The 18,763-nt window shown below is 39.7% G+C and overlaps 1 protein-coding gene across 3 annotated transcripts in view; it reads right to left on the bottom strand.

Moving 5' to 3' along the window:
- Positions 1–18,763, bottom strand: part of cntn4 (contactin 4) — a 264,248-nt gene that overhangs the window by 107,343 nt on the left and 138,142 nt on the right. For all 3 annotated transcript variants that reach the window (XM_044122286.1, XM_044122287.1, XM_044122288.1), the window contains exon 4: positions 12,316–12,491. In XM_044122286.1, the coding sequence (XP_043978221.1) occupies positions 12,316–12,491 (176 nt within the window). The remainder of the gene's footprint in view (positions 1–12,315; positions 12,492–18,763) is intronic.

Below are 18,763 nucleotides of genomic sequence, written 5' to 3'. Positions count from 1 at the left end.
ACAGTGTTCAAATTTAAACAAATCCTGAAATGGCAGAGTGATGAGCTAGAGACACAATTGTCCCAGAAGTTGATGATGGCTACGCAAACATTGCAGGTTTCCTGTAATTTGATAAGGAACAGTTACAAAGTCAGGCTTTTATCACCTACAGAAAATTTCTAGGATTAAAGGACTAACGCCGTAACAAGATCTAGAGAAAGTTATCCATGTGTTTATCTTTGGTTGCACTGATAACTGCAACAGTGTCTGCCTAAAATCAATCAATCAATCAGACAGCTGCGGTTGATTAAAAAACACAAAGCAGCATTCAGCTCCTATGCAACACAAATCTTCCAGAAAACTGCAAAACAGCTGAAACACTGAGTTTCTTTAAATGAAGGCTAAAACCCTCTCTTTACATCTGCTTTTGACCCAGAATAACTGATCAACATGTTAGATGGTTATTGATGATTTTCATGATGGCACTAGACAAAACGTCACGTTTGTTTTCACAGTTTCACAGTTGGTGACAGTATGATGTGTTCATGATGTTTGTATGTTTTCACTTTGTAAAGTTTTGTTGCTGAAATGTGCTATATAAATGAACTTGAAAACTGGATTTAATATTAGTGGTGATGAATGTATATTTTTGGGTCTGCATGTACAGTTTTGACCCTGTTTGGATTAGGAATTCCAAGTTCTTGTTTTGTCATTAAAGATGTATTTATGGATAGTCACTCCACCGCCCTGCTTCCCCCCCAAAACAGAACAGTTGAAAGACTTAATTTAGGGACAGTGGGTGGTGTAAAGGTAGATCTGCTGCCCCACAGTCGGAGGCTATTAGACGCCCAGGGTTCGATTCCAGAATCTCTCTCTACTCATCTACTGCTGATAAAGACCTTGAGGCTTTTTTATTTTAAAAAGCCTCAGGTTATTTTGAAAATCATGCTGAGTGGAAGCAAACTTCAGACTGGACCCGTGTTAAGGGGTCCAGAGTGCAACTTTCTGGTACAACACTTTGTTTTCATGCTGCTGCTGGACGGAGGAGGGGATGGTACCTCTGTGTTCACCAGCTGCAGTGGGAAGTGAGTCACAGCATCAGCAGCAGCAGGAAGGCATGCTGGTGTTAATGTGACAGGAGGGAGGTGTTGCTAACAGTCTTCATTAAAACCTATTTAGCTAAAAATAAATATGGCATCAACAGGAAAAAGACAGGAAGTTTGGCTGCAGGTTTGACTGACAGTTCAGTTTTCTTTATGCGGTGCTGTCTGTACCCTGAAACCAGACAGCGATGGAGGTCTGAAACCTCTCCTGCTGTGTTATTGTTCCAGCCTGGAGCAGCTTTACCCAACTTAGCGGCTTCTGACCCCGGTCACGCGCCTCGCCGCTGCACCGCATCGCCGCTCCCCCATCTGGGGTGTCTGGCCCCTAGTTTGCCAATCGCTGGCCTCAGCAGCTCTTTGTTTTGCTACTTAGAAATTTTGCAGCCACAGCTTTAACTAAAACAGAGCCGGCTAAGGATGGCTGTGCTTTGTTCACATTTTATTTATTTATGCTTTCATTTTGATGATATTGACATTGACTTTTGCAATCTCAAAAATTTATAATATTGCACAAGACCAATAAATTATGACTTTATATTGAAAGTCTACAAGTAGGGAAGACTGCTGAGTCCACAGTTTGTCCAACAAGCGTTCTCCACAAGGTAAGCCGCTAAAACGCATCGTTAAAGAAACTGGCTTTGGCAACATGCTGCGTACAACCATGAAAAAAATAGAAATAATATTTAAACATGAAAAACAAGTCTTTCATATCCATTTCAACAAGGAGTAGGAAGAAGTCAGTGCTTATTAAATCCTACTGCCAATCGTCTGGTCCCGTCTTTACAGGCTTGACCAGACTGTACAGTTATGTGCTCATAATCATCAGATCACCTTAAAACAAAATCTTAAATGTAAGTCCGTTTTATTTTTGTTCTCATATCCACTTCTTTTTTTAAAATGTGCTTTTTAGTTAACAAAATAATAATAATAATAAATAAACAGGATAAAAAGTAAAAAGAGCCACGCTGACTCAGTTTGTTTTCTCTCATATTTCCTATTTAATTCTTTATCTCTTTAAGACAAGTAGACTTTTAGTCATTGAAGAGGAAACCTGTGCAGGCTGGAAGTGACTTTGAAGAGCCATTGAAACTCTAGTGATAACAGCAGTAATTCCACTTTATGTTATATGATAGACCATCAATTACCGAGATCAGTCTAACATTTTTCTGCAACTACTTTGTAGCTGTTAAAAGTCTCCTGTCATAGTTAGTCCAGTGGGAACTAAAACTCGAAATGCAGGATGAACTTCTAAAGAAAAGCAGTAAAAAAGCAACCTGGTGTGTGTGGACCTCCACTCCCCCTCACTCCTCATGTTAATCCACTCATCTGATTGATGTTCGTCAGCGCTCCTCTGTGGAGCAGAACGTGTCATCCCCTCGGCAGAATAACTGAGTATCCAGGATGGAGTCGCGGTCCGCACGGCGGATGACAAACTCTCTGTTGGCAAGTCGTTCTTAACACGGCGAGCTGCCGTCGTTCTTAATTATATTTACCGGACTGTGAAAAGCGGGCAGCCAAACAGCGATGGGGTGAGCGCGCGCGGTCTGGTCCACCGTGCCGGAATCGAGCGGCTTGTTTTCATTTCCTCTGGTTAGTTTTGTTTGAGGAGTGTTTACTGTTATCTCCTAGCTGTCGCTCAAAGGTGATTAATGTTGTTGCGAGGCTAATTGACTTCGCTCCTCTCAGAGGGCGTTATCTCTGCCTGGCATTTCTGATCAGAGATCTTTGATGAAAGCTTGTCATGAATTCATCCTCTCTGCTGTTTTATTTTCTAATTATCTTCGTCCCTTTTCTGCTGGCGGTGGTACAGTAAAGCAGCGAGGCAAGAGTTTCACTGCAAAAACACAACATTTTACCAAGTCATTCTGGTCTAGTTTCTAGTGGGAACATCCTAGTACACCAAGTTAAACAAAACTAACTCATAAGTAACTTTTCAGCAAAATACAGTAGGCCTTTGGCAATAAGTAACAAATCAATTAATCACATGATAATTTAAGAAAAGAGCAATAATTTCAATTTGCAAAATTGATGGTTCTTCCCATCTCTTCTGACAAAATCTGAATGCCAAAAGTCTTTCTGTCTCATCTTGCCTTTTTCTGAAGGACATTTTTGTTTACAGACACTCCATAATCCATTTCTTTTGTTGTTGTTATGTTTATTAATTCTGCATATTTCAAATGTCTTTCAGTTCCAGTGTTAAATGTTCATTACAATTTAAAGTTTATTGATCTTTGAGAATGTGTTCTTGCATTATTTTTGCATTACCATTAAATTACTTGAACATTTTCTCAAAACAATATTATTATTTATCACAAAAACATCTGTGACAATTTATCCTCCAGCAAAATTTGTTATGGTGACAGACCGACATAAGAGCTTATTTAAAGTCAATAATTTCTTAATATTGATGAAAACGTATTTGTTCCATTGGCAGATTATTTAACTTTATTTCCAGAAGTAAAACAATCTGCCAGTGGAAGTAATACTTTTTCATCAATATTAAGGATTTCTAGACTTAAAATAAGTCTAGAACTTGTGTTAAGTTAACTAACTTTTTATTTTACTGAAAAGTTAGTTATAAGTTTGTTTAGTTAAGTGTAATAAGACTTTTGCACCAGAAACCAGGCCAAAAATACTTGACAAAATGTTTGCAGTGTTAGTAATGAAAAATGGCTTGAATTAAAGGACTGTACTATTTTTAGGAGGGGCTTTTTAGATTCTCAAAAATTGCTTTCTTTCTCTTTTTGGGTGGGGGGTGTACTAACCCCACCACTTACTTTCATCTAAAGAAATGATAGAAGGTTAGATAAAAGCAGCCAAGCCTTACCAAAAAATGAGCTAACAGAACAAAGTCAACAAAAGCAAGAGAGATCTAAGGTTCTGAATTGAATCACCCCCGTCTCTCCCAAAAAAGTCCTTTTTTGGTTTTATTTTTGGCTGAGATCAAAGCCATGAAGTGGGGATGTGTAGTTCACTAGAGCCGCTCATTGTCCCCCCCCCAGAACCTCCACCGCGTTGAAAGCACGCCACAATTGTTGGCCGTGTCCGATGACTCCCACCATCATCGCCTCATCTTCCACCTCTAACCATCCACTCTCCCCAGCTGCCCCAAAAAAAGAGCAAAAGAAGCATTGTTGTTGGAAGTGGGCTCGGTGGGAGCAGCAGAGAGTCATTTGCGATGCAGCTGATGCCTTTCAGTCCGTCCACGGTGGACGGCGTGGGCTCGACCGGAGGAACGCCTTTCAAAGCTCATGCGGATGTGTAAGTGTTGAAAAGAAAGCATAAGAGCAAAGACGCCTGCCTCAACGGAGAACACAAGTCCTTTCAGTCAAAGGCACCCAGAATGCCCCTGACTGTTTCTACACAAAAAGCTTCCCTGTGATTCTCCGAAGGAAAGCAGCTAACGATGAATAATTGCCTCGGAATAAGTAAAAGTGATGTCCCATCCAGGTCCATTAGCATCAATTATTGCAAACCTGGGCTGGCATTACAAACAATGATCCAGATTAGGCTGATCATCGCATCCCTGACATATGAGCTTTCTAAATGCCAGGGCCACTAATCATACTCCAACGGGCCTGACCAACCATGACCGTCAGATTCATCACAACCTGCTGCTCCATAAGGACCGCTTCCACGTCTTCGAGTGGCGCCGGCAGAATAATACATGACATGCACAGGTGTGTGTGGGTTGATGTGCTGGAACTTACACATCGGGATGGTTATTTTAGGGCTTTTGCTTACGATGCTACACAGATCTGCTGCCAAAACTAAATGAGGCGGACAATGAAGTGTGAACTACTAAAGTTCAAGAGGTCTAAAGCTGACTCAGCATATCTGTGAGTGGATTTCCAGAGGAAACACCAACTTTAGGAATTCCTTCTCTTTAAGCTGGACCTTCCCAAAAAAGAATCACCAGATTTTCCATTGACCTGTAGAGTACAGAGTTGCATTTTGGGTAATATACACACCAAGAGTTCAGTTTGACAGGAAACATCGTGGCTCTTAAAGTTACAGTGTGTAACTCTTTAAAATAAATCTTTGTTTTTTTAAACTTATTAGTTAATAGTGTCACTATGTTGTGACAGTGAAATATAAGATAGATAGTCAGTGAAAAGACTGAACTCCTCCGCTTCCTTTCTGGGCTTCCATTGCCACCTGAAAAAAGCTAAACTAATCAGACAACAACCAGAGTGAGGAGGAGGATCTTAGTGCTGCCAATCATGTAGGGACAGTTTGCTCCTCAATGTGCTAATGGTGGAGAAACAGCTTAGCATTCCAGGAAAGCCGTTTATCCGCCTTCATCTGTGGCCATGCTAACTAGCCTGAACATTTACACCAGGCTGTGCCATCAGGAAGAAGCTGTAGGGGTAGCGCTCATAAAACCATGATAGACAGCACTAAGAGCTGCCGCCTGGCTCTGATTGGTTGTTTCTAGTCAGGACTGGAAGAAGACAAAGGAGCTAAAATTCTTTCATGGATTGGCTCCTCCCAAACTGTCACAACAAAGTGGCAGTTCTAACAAATATGCAACTTTTTTTTTTTTTACAAGTTGCATACTTAAAAAAAAAAAGTATAGGATTTTTTTATAAAATAGAAGGGCTTTAATTATTGCAAAATCTCATGTTTTTTGTTTTTTTTTTGCATAAGACCATGGAGTTGTTTTGAGCGTTTAAGTCATTTTTAAAAAAAATAAATAAAACAGCAATGGAAGAAGCAATAGAAGACACAAAGAAACACGATAACAAGAGTAAAAGGGAGGAACAGAGGGAAATAGAAGAACAGAGGGGCAGAAAGAAGCATAAAACTAAGGAGGGAAAAGCACAAAGAAAAAGAAGAAAGTCCAGAAAGAAGGATTCAACAAAAAACAATGGTGGAAAAAAATTAGCGGCAGCAACAAAATATTCTTCCATATTCATATTTGGCCAATCCTCTCCAGGTCTGGAAAGTGCTGGAATCTGAACTCAATCACTTCCAGGTTGCACTGGAACCCTGATGGTGTCCAATTCTCCGTTATGATACTTTGATAGCGCAGTGCAGATAAAAGTGAAAGCCAGAAAAGACCCGATAAGCTATTTATGCCTCATTAGCTAAGTCAATATATTCGCTCCACGCTATCAGAGCAGCTGAAAGAAATCTAACGGATTTATTTGCATCTAAATGAGGCGTTTCTGTCTGCCCCCCTTTAAAGACCTATCTGGCTACATCTGGAATCGTCGCTGGTGTGTTCAGCCAAAAGTGAACTTGCCTGACACTAATGAGACACTGTATATCTGCAACACCTGAATACATACACCCTCCCACTGGATGTGTCAAGCCAGGCTCTGTTTCTTTGTTAAGAGTCAGACCTTCTGGCATCGCTGGCTTGTGGAACACTGAATAAGGCTTGTCACTGCATCCAAAGCACAGCCACCCCATGTCGAAAAAAAAAACACAGCCTGTTCATCAGTATGAAATATGAGTATACATCTTTTACATAATAAGTGATACAGAACCGATAGGAAATACTCATCAGGTTGGGTGCTTATTGAGCAGCAGCACCCATCACTTATCCTCCTCTTAGGAGGACGACAGGAACAACACTTACAAAAAAAAGTAGCATCATCCATCAAAAGTTTGGAACGACAGAATGTTCCGAGCCCCTGCTGGTTCTGAGGGTAACCTTGACGACGTCGTGGAGCACCAAACACTAACCAAGCAAAATTATTTCTTCAAAGTTTTCATCAGGAAAGCGTCTCTATGGCTCCTCCGGCTGCCAAAATGGAGGAAAATTTAGCAAAGTTGCTTAAGAAATTACACTGAGAAATGACAGGCTATCTAAAAATGTGAAATGACTTAAGATTAGATCAACGTGCTGGACTGAAGAGACACAAAAAATCCAATCTGAGCAACAGCAATAATGTGCTTTAGTGAGCGTTGGTCACCTGGAATAAGATGGAGAAATTACTGATGGCTGCTTAATGAAACTACAGGGAGAAAACCCCAGAGACCAGGAGCTAAATGACCGAATCAGGAGACAGATAAATGATCAACTGTAAAAAATGACAGGCTCCCACATCCGACAGAGACCGAATCACAATTCCACCATCAATTCAACGAGATTATTATTTGACCTTAGAGAGTCAAAATAATTAATTTTTATGGACTAGTGAAAAAGAAGGTACAAAACTGAAATACTGAGCATGTTAGGCATTTATTTCTGCATCAAAACCAAATAGAACAAATGTTAACAGCAAATATTCTTGAAAATCTCTTTCCAGGTCTGCAGTCTTTTGAAGGACCATGATGGAGATAATCAATTTCGATACTACCTGACAATTTTTTGCATGTGGACGAAAAGTGGCATCTCTGGAAAAAAAAGAAAAAAAAAAACCTCTTACCAGGACAAACTCCATGCAAAAATCCTTTCCTTTGAGAAATTACAGGAACTGCAGTAAGATCATCATATAGTGGCAAACTATTTTTCTTTCTGTTCAAAGTAAGCTATTAAAACTTTAATAAATATTTGATTCTTTATTTGTACACTGAGACAATACAAGACGGCAGATGGAGAAGTTATTAACTGGCATTGTTCAAATTAAGGGTCAAAATTGGAACAGAAAATGTTTTATCATCTGTGACAAGAAAAGAAAGTGAAAAGAAAGAAATTCAGAATCACCAAGAAGAACATTCTTACATTTATAACAATCCTACTTTTAATTCACTGCTTTAGTTTGAGCACTAAAGTGATTATTGCTGTTGCATTAATCATCTTAGTGATTAATGCAACATATCCATTCTAAGTGGATATGTTGGGCAAACCAATATTAATTATGAAAAATATCAACCCACCCTGCCAGTTCTTGGCAGCTGACCATCTCTGCACAGCATGACGCCAAATGATCCAATTTGGAACCATTCTGGTTTTGTAATTGCACATCGTTTGATAAAGCTACTGTAATCACAGCCCGAGTCCAACTATCTGTTGTTTTGGAGGACTACTGGACAAAGAATGGAAAGGTGCTGTTTGCTTTGTTGTTAATGTGTTTTGTGACTTTTATCTCAATCTCTGTTTTTTTTTTTTTTTTTTTCCCAATTGAGCCTTTAAGGTTATTAGGAAAATCTAAACGACTTGCAGGCTTGAGAAAACCGACTGGCTTCCTATCGGTTTGGATAAATGTTTTTGTAAAATGGAAATCATACTACAGAATGGAAAAGTACATGTTTACACTGCTTTGTACTTTCTTTGCACAAGACTAGTTTATTAGGGCCTCATTAGAGTAAAATATACAATATATAAAATATACTTGAAAGAGCATTTACTTAATTTCATTATTTACCACTTGAACTTTTTGGAATTTATTTGATATGGAAATGGTACCGCCCTGTGACAGACTGGCGTCCTGTCCAGGGTGAACCCCGCCTCTCGCCCGGGACGCAGCTGGAGATAGACACCAGCAACCCTCCCGACCCCATTTAGGGAAGAAGGGTGTAAAGAAAATGGATGGATGGATGGATGGATGGAAATGGTACCATTTTGAAAACGGAAGTATGCATTTAACAAAAAAAAAAAAAAGAATAACAAACTATTGTCATATTTTAATAGAGCTAACCTTACTTGGGGTATTTGAGTGTTATGTCCAGTTCTTGAGGAGAACCTAAAAGTAGTGACAGGTCTAACAAAAAAGGGTCTCAGAAATCAGAAAATCACTGAAAAAAATATTGAATCACTTTATTTAGTCTGATTAACCTGTTGCTTGACTTGTTCCAGGAAGGTTTCTAGTGTTTGCGTCGTGTTTTGATGGAGTGTGCAGCAGTTCTATTACTTTACCGCAATCCCAACACACTACTTAGGATCAGATTAAAGATTTGGCAGTCTTTGAAACACAGGAGAAATGAATATTCAATGATTTATCAGACTCCAACTTTGATTCACAGCTCCAGTTGCCTGTTAGCTTGTTAGAGGTGTGAGGAGACTCAGTCTTATGTCAAAATCACACTCCTGTTTTGCTTAGAGCTCATTACCAGCTCGAGGTTTTGATCTTTACCAGAGAGAGGTAGAGCTGAGGCTGAAACCTCTCTCCTCGCCTGAGTGTTAAAGGTGTGAATTTCAAAGAGGAGTTGGAGCACACTCTCAGGAGCTGGATATGGGTTTGGCACATGTCTGAGAAAGGGAAATAAAATCTTATGTCATTTCATCTGTAGTTTTAAGAATTCTGTAGATGCTTTATTCATCTTTTTGTTTGATTCTAACACCCCAATGCACAACTCTGGAACTTGAAGTGAAAGATGTGTTGCCTTTGGTAAATAACTCTCCATTATCATGAATATTACACATAGGCTAGGGTGACCAAACGTCCGTATTTCCCGGGACATGTCCGTATTTCACGTCCTGTCCCGGGCGTCCCGGGTTTTTTTTAGAAAGTGAGGAAATGTCCTGTTTTTTAAATTATCATTGGACCATTAAATTTACAGGCACTAGGGCACTGCGCACGGCGCTGCGGGTGACGTAATCCCTGAGCCGCGTCAGTGTGGGCAGCCCTGTTCTTAATCAGAAGATAGATAGAGTGGCTGTCAGTATGCCAACAACATGCTAAAGCGCAAATGTATGTTTTTAAAAAAATGACACCATAAATGTAGTTCCTATTTACTACAAGAGTTCCCTAAAGGAATCCAAATGTTATCGCATTTTAGACCATAAAATGTTTATTTTCTTACTTTAAAAAGGAATTGATTTGTTTATCTCAATCTAGGGACAAGTGCTGCGAATTAGCTGTTGCTATTTCACTATGATGCAAACATGGGACTGCTGTTTTGTTCAGTTTGTCTATGTCGATGTGTGTCTGTCCCTATCAAATAAACTCAAATAAATAAATAAAATCTAAAACTATATAAAAAAGGCTTTAGTTAATTAATGAAAAATCTGTGGAATGTACCAATTTTTTATCTGAATAATCAAGAAATAATCGATGACTAATATAATTCTTAGCTGCAGCCCTAGATACACGACTTTAGGTAAAACAGTCCAACATCAGACACTGGATTTGAAGCAGTTCTATAGCAGTAGAAATACTGAAGTTATTGAGCAGACGTCCATCACCACACTGAGGTGGGGTAATTAAAAAAAGTCCTTGTCTAACAGGAACTTATGTCTTGTGTAGGGATTTGTTGTCTGGGATTTCTTTAAACTTCTATAAATAATTATATGACACTCCAGAAATACCAGTTGCCCTTTAAATTACTCGCTTGGGTCGTCACCATTCAATCATGGTGCGGAGTTAATTAAGCTATTCCATGAGTAATAAAGAAGATAGATGACACCCAGTCATACACGGTGAACACCCCTCCCCGGCTCTGTGACAGCGACTGAAGACCGGTAAGGTCAGAGCCCAAACAATTGATGGAACTATCATCCCATCACAGTGGAAATCCACCAGCAGAATGGGGTCATGGATTGACTTTCCACAGCTCCAGGGGGCCAAACAAATGGCCTGAGACAGATTGGTGGCCTTGTCTCCAAATGCTAAACCTCAGAATCTAATCTGAGCAGTTATCAGTCATTTGCTGGCAGTGTCATCAATTCACCTGACCAGTAATGATCGTACAGTGGTGGGAGTTATTGACTCACTGAAGCTCCAGGAATATGGAGTCTAGGGGCTGTCAGTTAAAATCTCTGAGATCAGTCAAACAATCCATCATTGTGTTTGTCAAACATTAGCATAAAAAAGTTTGAGGATGCTGAATCTGCATTAAAGTATTCTGAGTTGTATCACTTTCAGAACTGTCAAAGTTATCTGCTTCTAACTTCTGTCACCTGATGGAAATTTTAATCTACCAGTCTTGAGCCCAAGCCCCTCTAAAATATATCCAATCTAAAACCAATCCACAGTGTGAAAAGTGATATAGCTCTGGTAGGTAAAGTATATAAATTCTATTCACAAGGGAACAGTTAGATATTTTTCTGTTTCCTAAAACTCTCCTGAACCTTTGCAGGTGTTTCTGGACCAGTCAGCAGAGTCGTGCATTGTCCTCATTCTTCAATGCATCTCAATAAATCACAAAACATGAGTCTTAAAACACAAAAGGGTGCACTTGGTTTGGAAACTAGTCATTTTCCAAACTACAATAGTTTTCTACTGCAGACCAATCAGATGTCAAAGCAGACAGAACTGTGTTTCTGACTAATAACAGTCTGCACTTTTCTTTGAGATTTAATTTGATGATTTTAGATTTGATAATTTTATTTCTCATTTTAATCTGTTATTTTCTGTGTTGGAGTTCTCATAAAATTACTACTTTATTCTCCTAATATTCCAGCAATATTCCAATTTCACTGCTGTATGACTTTATTTTCATATTACTGCAACTGTATTCTGGTAAAATTATGACATTGTACCCAGTAGATAAAATATGACAAAGCTGAAAAACACATTGTTCAAAAAAGATGGTATGCATTGGGTGTACTGACATCACTGTGAACTATGGAAACTCAGGGAATGCATTGTTTTAAAAACACAGTTTCCCAAACATTTATTAATTGATAAAAATGGATTTTTCTGCCAGCCAGCCAGTCCCCTCACATCTTACAGCTATGAAAGGAAAATGAAGACATCTGAAGTCAGTTTCTGCCGTTGGACCTCATTGTTCCCTTGGCAACGTGCTTATTGGAGGCTAGTAGTTAATTCAGCCACCCAGAGAGACCGCTGCCCCGCTAACTGTCCTCTGAGGTCCACCCGTTCAGTCTGATTAACAGAGCCTCCTGTTGGCACACCTTCAGATCACAATCCCCTCCCAGATTATGCCTCAGCACAACTTTTGATGCATGTCTCATGCACGTCTGATAGTTGTCTTGCTTAGAGGTCTGTTTTTGTCTCCCTCCTACCTAATAAATTCAGCAACATAATGCCGCAGGAAGGCACAGATTCAGTTAAAAAGTAAATAAAATCTCTTTAGTGGCAGCCAGCATCACCGTTGGCAGTTCTTTTAATTACCGTAACTCGCTTTATGCTTTCACATCTTTATTGTTGCCTGGTGTTTGAGCTGCTGCATTGACTAGTGTAAACTCCAGTCAGCACACAGCGGGTGCTAATGACACCCAGGGGAAAAACTCCCCCCAGAATGTTAATCGCGTCTTGAAGACTTAAAGAACATTTTTGCGTTGTTATCCTCGGTTGCAACAATAAATGTTTTTTTTGTTTTTTTTTGCAGCCACAGAAGCCAAAGAGGTTTGCCCAGAGGAGAGGAAAAAACTCACAAGCAAAGGTTAGGCTGGCCTCTCGGCTGACGATGGTCCCGAAGGAGTTGGAGGCGAGGCACTGGTACGTCCCGGCGTCTTGGTCTTTGTTCAGGCGGCTGATTCTGAGGTTGCCTCCAGAAAGGCTGTAGTGAGATCCAGCTTTGGGAGTGACTTCTGTACCGTTTAACTTCCACCTAAAGCAGACAAAAAAATGGAGTCAGAAAGATTGGAAAAAATTAACATGGAAATGAAGAAATTAAAACACAGTTCAGGGCAGACGGGGGCAACGACAAACGCTAGACTCATGAGAACGTTGTGACTTGTACGTTCGATGGCATGAGAGGAATAAAAGGTGGTGGGTTCCCAGACATCATGCCCTCCAGCTCGGTGTTAATGTAAGCAGCAGTGAACCGTTATGGTGCCAAGGACTTGACTTGGAGAACAGATAGCATTGCAGGCCATCCATCTTTCCGAAGCCCAGTCAAACTGCATCAAATTTCCACTTAATCATTATGGCGCGACAATTAAAACAAATGCCTGCGAGCTCGCCTTCGCACTTGTGCATTCTAGAGCCGTGGGCATGATTATGGTTGGTGTTATGGGTGATCAACGAGGGGTGTAATTCACTTTAAATGGCAGCGGACTCTCCAGTTTCTTATGCAGATGCATGTTATTAAGAAGAAACAGGTGGGAGGAAATCCGTCATTTCTGAAAAATGGCTACAAGCGATGACAAGCATCAGTGGGGCCAAAAGGTGCTCCCTGGTTTGGAACCCATATTATCAGAAAGAATTCATACCCTGGGAGTTTTCTTACATTTTGTCATATTATGCTGTAAACCCCTAAGGATTTCATTGGGGTTTTGTCCAACGGATCAACACAAAGTGCTGGAACAACATTATTTTTTTCTCACCCACCTACACAAGCAACGATACCAAAATCAGTGGTGTCCAAACTTTTTGCCTGAGGGCCAACATTGTTTAAGTTGAAGGCACTTGAGGCCACAAACACTGTACATTTTTAAATTAACATTCTCAAAACAAACTTTTGGTGCCTTTTTTTTAATCAACAATGAACTAAACAATTTTAATTTAATTAAAAGTAACAAAATAATCAGATGTGTAAATTATTGTAGATAGAAAACATAAGAAAAGGCCCACAGTTTGAAATTGCTTTGTGTTGCTTTTGAGAAAAAGTAGATCGGTGTTTGTGGGTTTAGTTACTCCAAAACATAGATAAATGGAAAAAATGTCATTAATAAATGGGAATCTATATTTTACACCTAATATAGCTCATAATTTTTATTTATCTGTAAGAAATGTTGAAAAACATCAACCACCTATCCAAATGGGACAGGCGGTTATATCAATCAGTTAGCATTATGTCTTGAGAAATCTTTTGAAGAGAGAATTTCTCTATTTCACAATTATGCACAGCTAACAGCAGAACATATCTCATAAAATCTCCCCAGGAAAACACTTAAGCTTATGAAATGAAAGAATCCTAACAGAAGAGAAAAGATCGTCTTTTAAAATAAATATACAGTCCAGGTTTGATCCTGGTGATTTTGCCAGGTATTTCTTTGAGGAGTGTTTCTGCTTTGATTTCTTTCATTTAAGTCTCAGTTTGGTTTCAGGTGCAGCTGGGAAAATATTTTGCTGCTGTTGTTGGAAGAACAAACACCTTGATCGGGCTTCGTTAAAGCTCCTCTGTAAACAGCTAACAGCTGTTAGGTCTGCCACTGTCTTGGCTCTTGTTGATATAAAGTTTTTGTCTCACTAAGCTCAAACAACCTTTCAGAAACCATAGTGTTATTTTACTGCTGTGCTTTGTTCATCTTTGTCAGTATAGTGGCCTCTAAAATTCCTGATACCAATCTAAGGTTTTGCGTTCTGTCTCTGGCTGTAACGGGTTTTCTTTCCTAACCATGTTACCATGACGATGCCACCATCATGTCTCACAATACAGACGATAGGTTTAGGTTGATGCATTTTGGATGTTGGTTGAAAACGTTTATTTCACCAGAGCACATTCTTACAGACGACTGCTTCAACCTGGCTTATGGCAAACCTGTCGATGGGAAAGTTCACTATGTTCAGGAAAAGAGTCTCCACCTGTCCTTTGGCAGAGTAACTGCTCATTACATCATAAAGCTAAAGACATTGTGGGAGGTCTCTATGCAGATTTCTCAGGAACTCTGGGAATAAGGTTCTTGTGAATAGTGTTTTCTGTTATCACTGATATTAATTATTTCACTGTTCTTGATATGCAATAATTTGGTGCAACATGTCTGTTATAGAGTGATGTATTAATAAAGTTAAAATTGATACTAACATTAAGATTTTCAAACGCCCTGTTCAGAATGAACTCTGATTTTGTTCCTATTGCGTTCAGCTAAAAAAAAAAAAGTGAAAAAACTTGTTTGTACATCCAGACTTAACGACTGACCTGTCAACACATTCTCCCACCTGAGCTCTGGATCTCTGCAGCTCCTCCAAGGTGACTGTGGGCCTCTACTTTAAACTTGTGAACTTTCTCACTGACCTGTATGCTGTGTTCCTTTGGTCTTGTTCACTAATGTTTTCCCACAAACCTGATGAATACCTCAGCAAGGCAGTGCATAATAGACCTAATCTGTCACTTGGGTTGCAGAAAATCAGCTATTTTTGGTGCCATGTCCGCGGCCGCCTGTAGAGCAGGAGCAGGGCCATCATACAAAGCGCGAGCGGGAGCTGATTACACGGAAAACAATGTCAGACGAGTGCTGTCTGCCCGCCTCCCTGCAATCAAATGTCTCAAAAACAGCAGAGTTCTTGCGGGCCGGAGCGGCTGCACTCAGACGTCTCTCTTTTAACAGGGAAAATGTGCAGCACAATGGTCTTTTATGGCCCTTCTCCAGTTCCGTCATAAGTAAGTGCACGCTCTCGAGAGCCTTATTACCACACACAATAGAGAAGAGCCTGCGGGAGAGAGGGCTGCTTTCCCACAGGACCGCAACAGCGATTCATTTGCAGCAAACAGAAAGAAATCGAGATATTTTCCAAGCAAAATAAACACTTTCGACCTGAAAACAGCAGCAAAGCGGGCAGGAAGCGGAAAGAGCAGGTGACACACAGAGAGGAGTTTCATTTTCTCTTTGAAAAGGATTTCCATCTAATTCAGAAGCAGCCTTTTACACAGCTGTAATTGCACAGAGTAAGGCAGCATTGGATCAGAAGATAAACAGTTTAATCGGTGACAGCTTGAAAAACCAAATGCTGCAAGAGATTTTCCTCGCCGGTCGTCAACTTCAACGCTTTATCTGACTCTTTCTAAAACATTGGAGAGGACGGTTACGGCAATTAGGCCTCAGAGAATTATTTGATTTATCTCAGAGTGATCACGCTTCGCACTGGAGCGGGAAGAATGAACTCAGTCGGGGAGAGAAAGCGTCGTCAATCCCTAACCGCTCCATGTAGCGTGCGTCCATGTCGACCATGGTTAAATATAACTACCCACACAAAAGCTGCTATTCCCCCCTTTGTAGTAAAATTATAGAGCCCCAATAACAAGTCTTCTCACTTCCATAGCATTCATTATTCAACGATGTTCAGACTTTCTGTGAAACTCGAGGACCTTTCCTCTCCAGAACGAGTTAGCACGAGGCGCAGCATGGGACGGATCTTTGAACCGCCAGACGCAGTCAGCGGTGTGTCTTCCAAGGGAAGCCAAGCAGAGGAACACATCAAACACATGTTGAAGAGAGAAATTTAATAATTCTGTTTACAGTGATTTATAACAGTAAGCCGGGCCAGAACTGCAATCCCATTTGTTAAGCACATGCTTTATACAATCATGTAACAACAGGCTGTGTACAACTGTGGTAAAATATCACACCATCTGGCTTATGATCCAGCGACTGCTGCCCGGTCTGTTCGGTCCTGGTGCTTTAAGATACTTTGATGTGTTGTCCCAGTAGTTACATCCACAGTAAATACTAAAACTCCATGTACCCCGGTTAAAATGAAGGGCTTTCAAAATAAACATTTTTATATTTAATATCCCATAAATACAGTGTAGGTTAAAAAAATAACAAATAAATGTGTTGCTGAATTGCTAACTTTTTGAAGGACCTTTGGGGGGACATTTTAAGAATTAATTTTTTTTTTTAGTATTAATCTGTCAGAATCTCAAGATTTTGAGGTCAACCTGACTTACAAGATTTGCACATTTGGACCAAAAGTTCCCCAGATCTCCAGGGTTAGAGGAGGTTTGAGCTCTTGCCCATTGAGAAAGATCCTGAACTTTATTTCAGGTTAATCAGTTTCACAACCAGACTGAATCAAAGATCTCCTGGTGTAAGATGTTGCGATACTGTGACAAGATATAGGATTTTTCTTGTCAAAGAGGAGATTGTCTAGTAAAACACTGACTGGGTGATGTGATGAGACTCTGCCTGGTAGACTAAAAATACCTGACTTCTGCAATCCCTGGTTGTCTTGGGGGTTAAGAACCACAGCTGCCTGCAAAAAGCTAAAGTACGACAATTCTTGAGACCCCTCCTAAGTACACCCATAAATGTCTATTTTAATCATTCAAACACCAAATATATCTGAATATTTATCAATATGCACAGTGGAAACCTTCTTGGCACGTCTGCAGGTAGACATCTACAGTCTACCTTCAACTCTTGGGTTTAAACACCAATAAAAATGTACCAATAAAAATGAATGGTGCTCTTGGACTGACTGTCTTGCAAATACCAGCCAAAGGCCATGAACCATTGAGCCTGGATGTTACGGCTCTCCAAGCTGCAATTTTCTATGAATATTTAAGATATGCTCAGTGAAAAAATAAGCAGTTTTGAGCCATAAAAAAAGTGAACACCAAGCCACCAACAGGCAGGTGTCCACTGTGTTATGAGAGTTAAAGGAGGTGGATTTTATCTTGAAACCCTGTGGTATGAATGAGTGTCTTCTTTTGAAGATAAAAAGTGAGCATTTTCTGTCTTGTACCTGGTTGGCTCCTGGTTGGCTGTCATCAAAACCCAAATGTTAATCTGGCTGTATAGATGCAAATTTTGAGGTTACTGCTAATGACAGAGACTTAGTTCTAACACTAAATTAAGGGCCCATGGCACAGCTTTTATTGTGATAGGATTACATTTGATGATTAAGCCTAGATTTATTTCTCTGTTTGAAATATTGCATTCTCATGATAAAATGTGTATATTTCTGCAACCACAAAGTCTATTTGAAAACGTTTCATGTCCTAGTAAAGGGAAGACTTAAAAGATTTGCAAGGATTGGGAAATATCAGTCTATGCATTACTGAGAAAAGGCTAACAAAGTTAGTACCCAGTAGAGATGAGACAAAGTTGGTTTTTACAAAACTCTTTTCCTCTGAGAATGATTGTACAGGAGCTCCAAAGGCTTTTCAAATTGTAGCATAAAAGGTTAGCTTTATCTCTGCATAAAAATTATTCCCCTTTAAATTAAACAGAACAATAGAGAAGTTATGACATATGATACAGAGTTCTGGTGAGGTTTCCAAAATGCCCAATTTGACACTTGAAGTGTTATTCAAACTTTCTGCTGTACAACAGAAAGTCAACTAATGTTCACCACATCCAAATCCATTTGTTGACTACGTAGTTTCACTTTGGTTGCCAGGTGCACCAAAGTGATGACTTCTTCTGGCTCTGCTACATTCTCCTGCTACTCTCCAATTTTGCCTTTGGTCGGCGCAAGCTGCTGGATTTCCTTAGATAGAAACGTTTTCTAATCAGTTTGAATAATAAACTGAACTTGCCTGCATTGTTTACCTGGGATCAATTGGAAGGTTTTGTATAATTGGATTGAAATAACTATTTTTTGTGAAATGACTTGTGTTGACGTTTTGTGAATTGGCGTACCGTAAATAAACTGAATTGAATAAATTGCACTAATTCAACAAGGATACTGTAACTTTATTATTTTTTTACTTTATCACTTTTTCTTTCACATTTATGATTTTCATTTGAAATGTGTGCGATAAATTCAACAATAAAGGGTTAAAGGATTTACCATGGTGTCAAACACAACACACCTATCACAATAACAGGTGTTTACACTATTGAGAAACACTGCAAACCTAAACTGAAATGAGAGTCTATAAAGGACAATATAACAAAAGTGACTCTCCATCTTGAGTGTGTGATGCTCTGAGCCTTCTGCCTGATTTAGAGCTGTGTTAGTGTTTCTAGTAGAATAATTTGTTTCACTACTTCTTCTCACTTTCAAAGGTCTTTGAATCCATCATCTGACAAAAATCATTACAAACAGAAAGCTTACACCCTGAGTTTGAGGCGTTAATCTGCTTATGGCAGATTTTTTTGCAAAACGAGGTGAGATGAGGACGTCAAGCAGCGAGGATTAGTTTGTGGTTTTCTCAAGTCTCCACTGCAGCAGAATAAATTGCCAACACCGCATCCATCTAATCAAATGAAT

The sequence above is a fragment of the Gambusia affinis genome, linkage group LG07 (genome assembly GCF_019740435.1).
Source record: "Gambusia affinis linkage group LG07, SWU_Gaff_1.0, whole genome shotgun sequence".
NCBI classification, from domain to species: domain Eukaryota; kingdom Metazoa; phylum Chordata; class Actinopteri; order Cyprinodontiformes; family Poeciliidae; genus Gambusia; species Gambusia affinis.
This window is presented reverse-complemented; position numbering and strand designations above follow the sequence as displayed.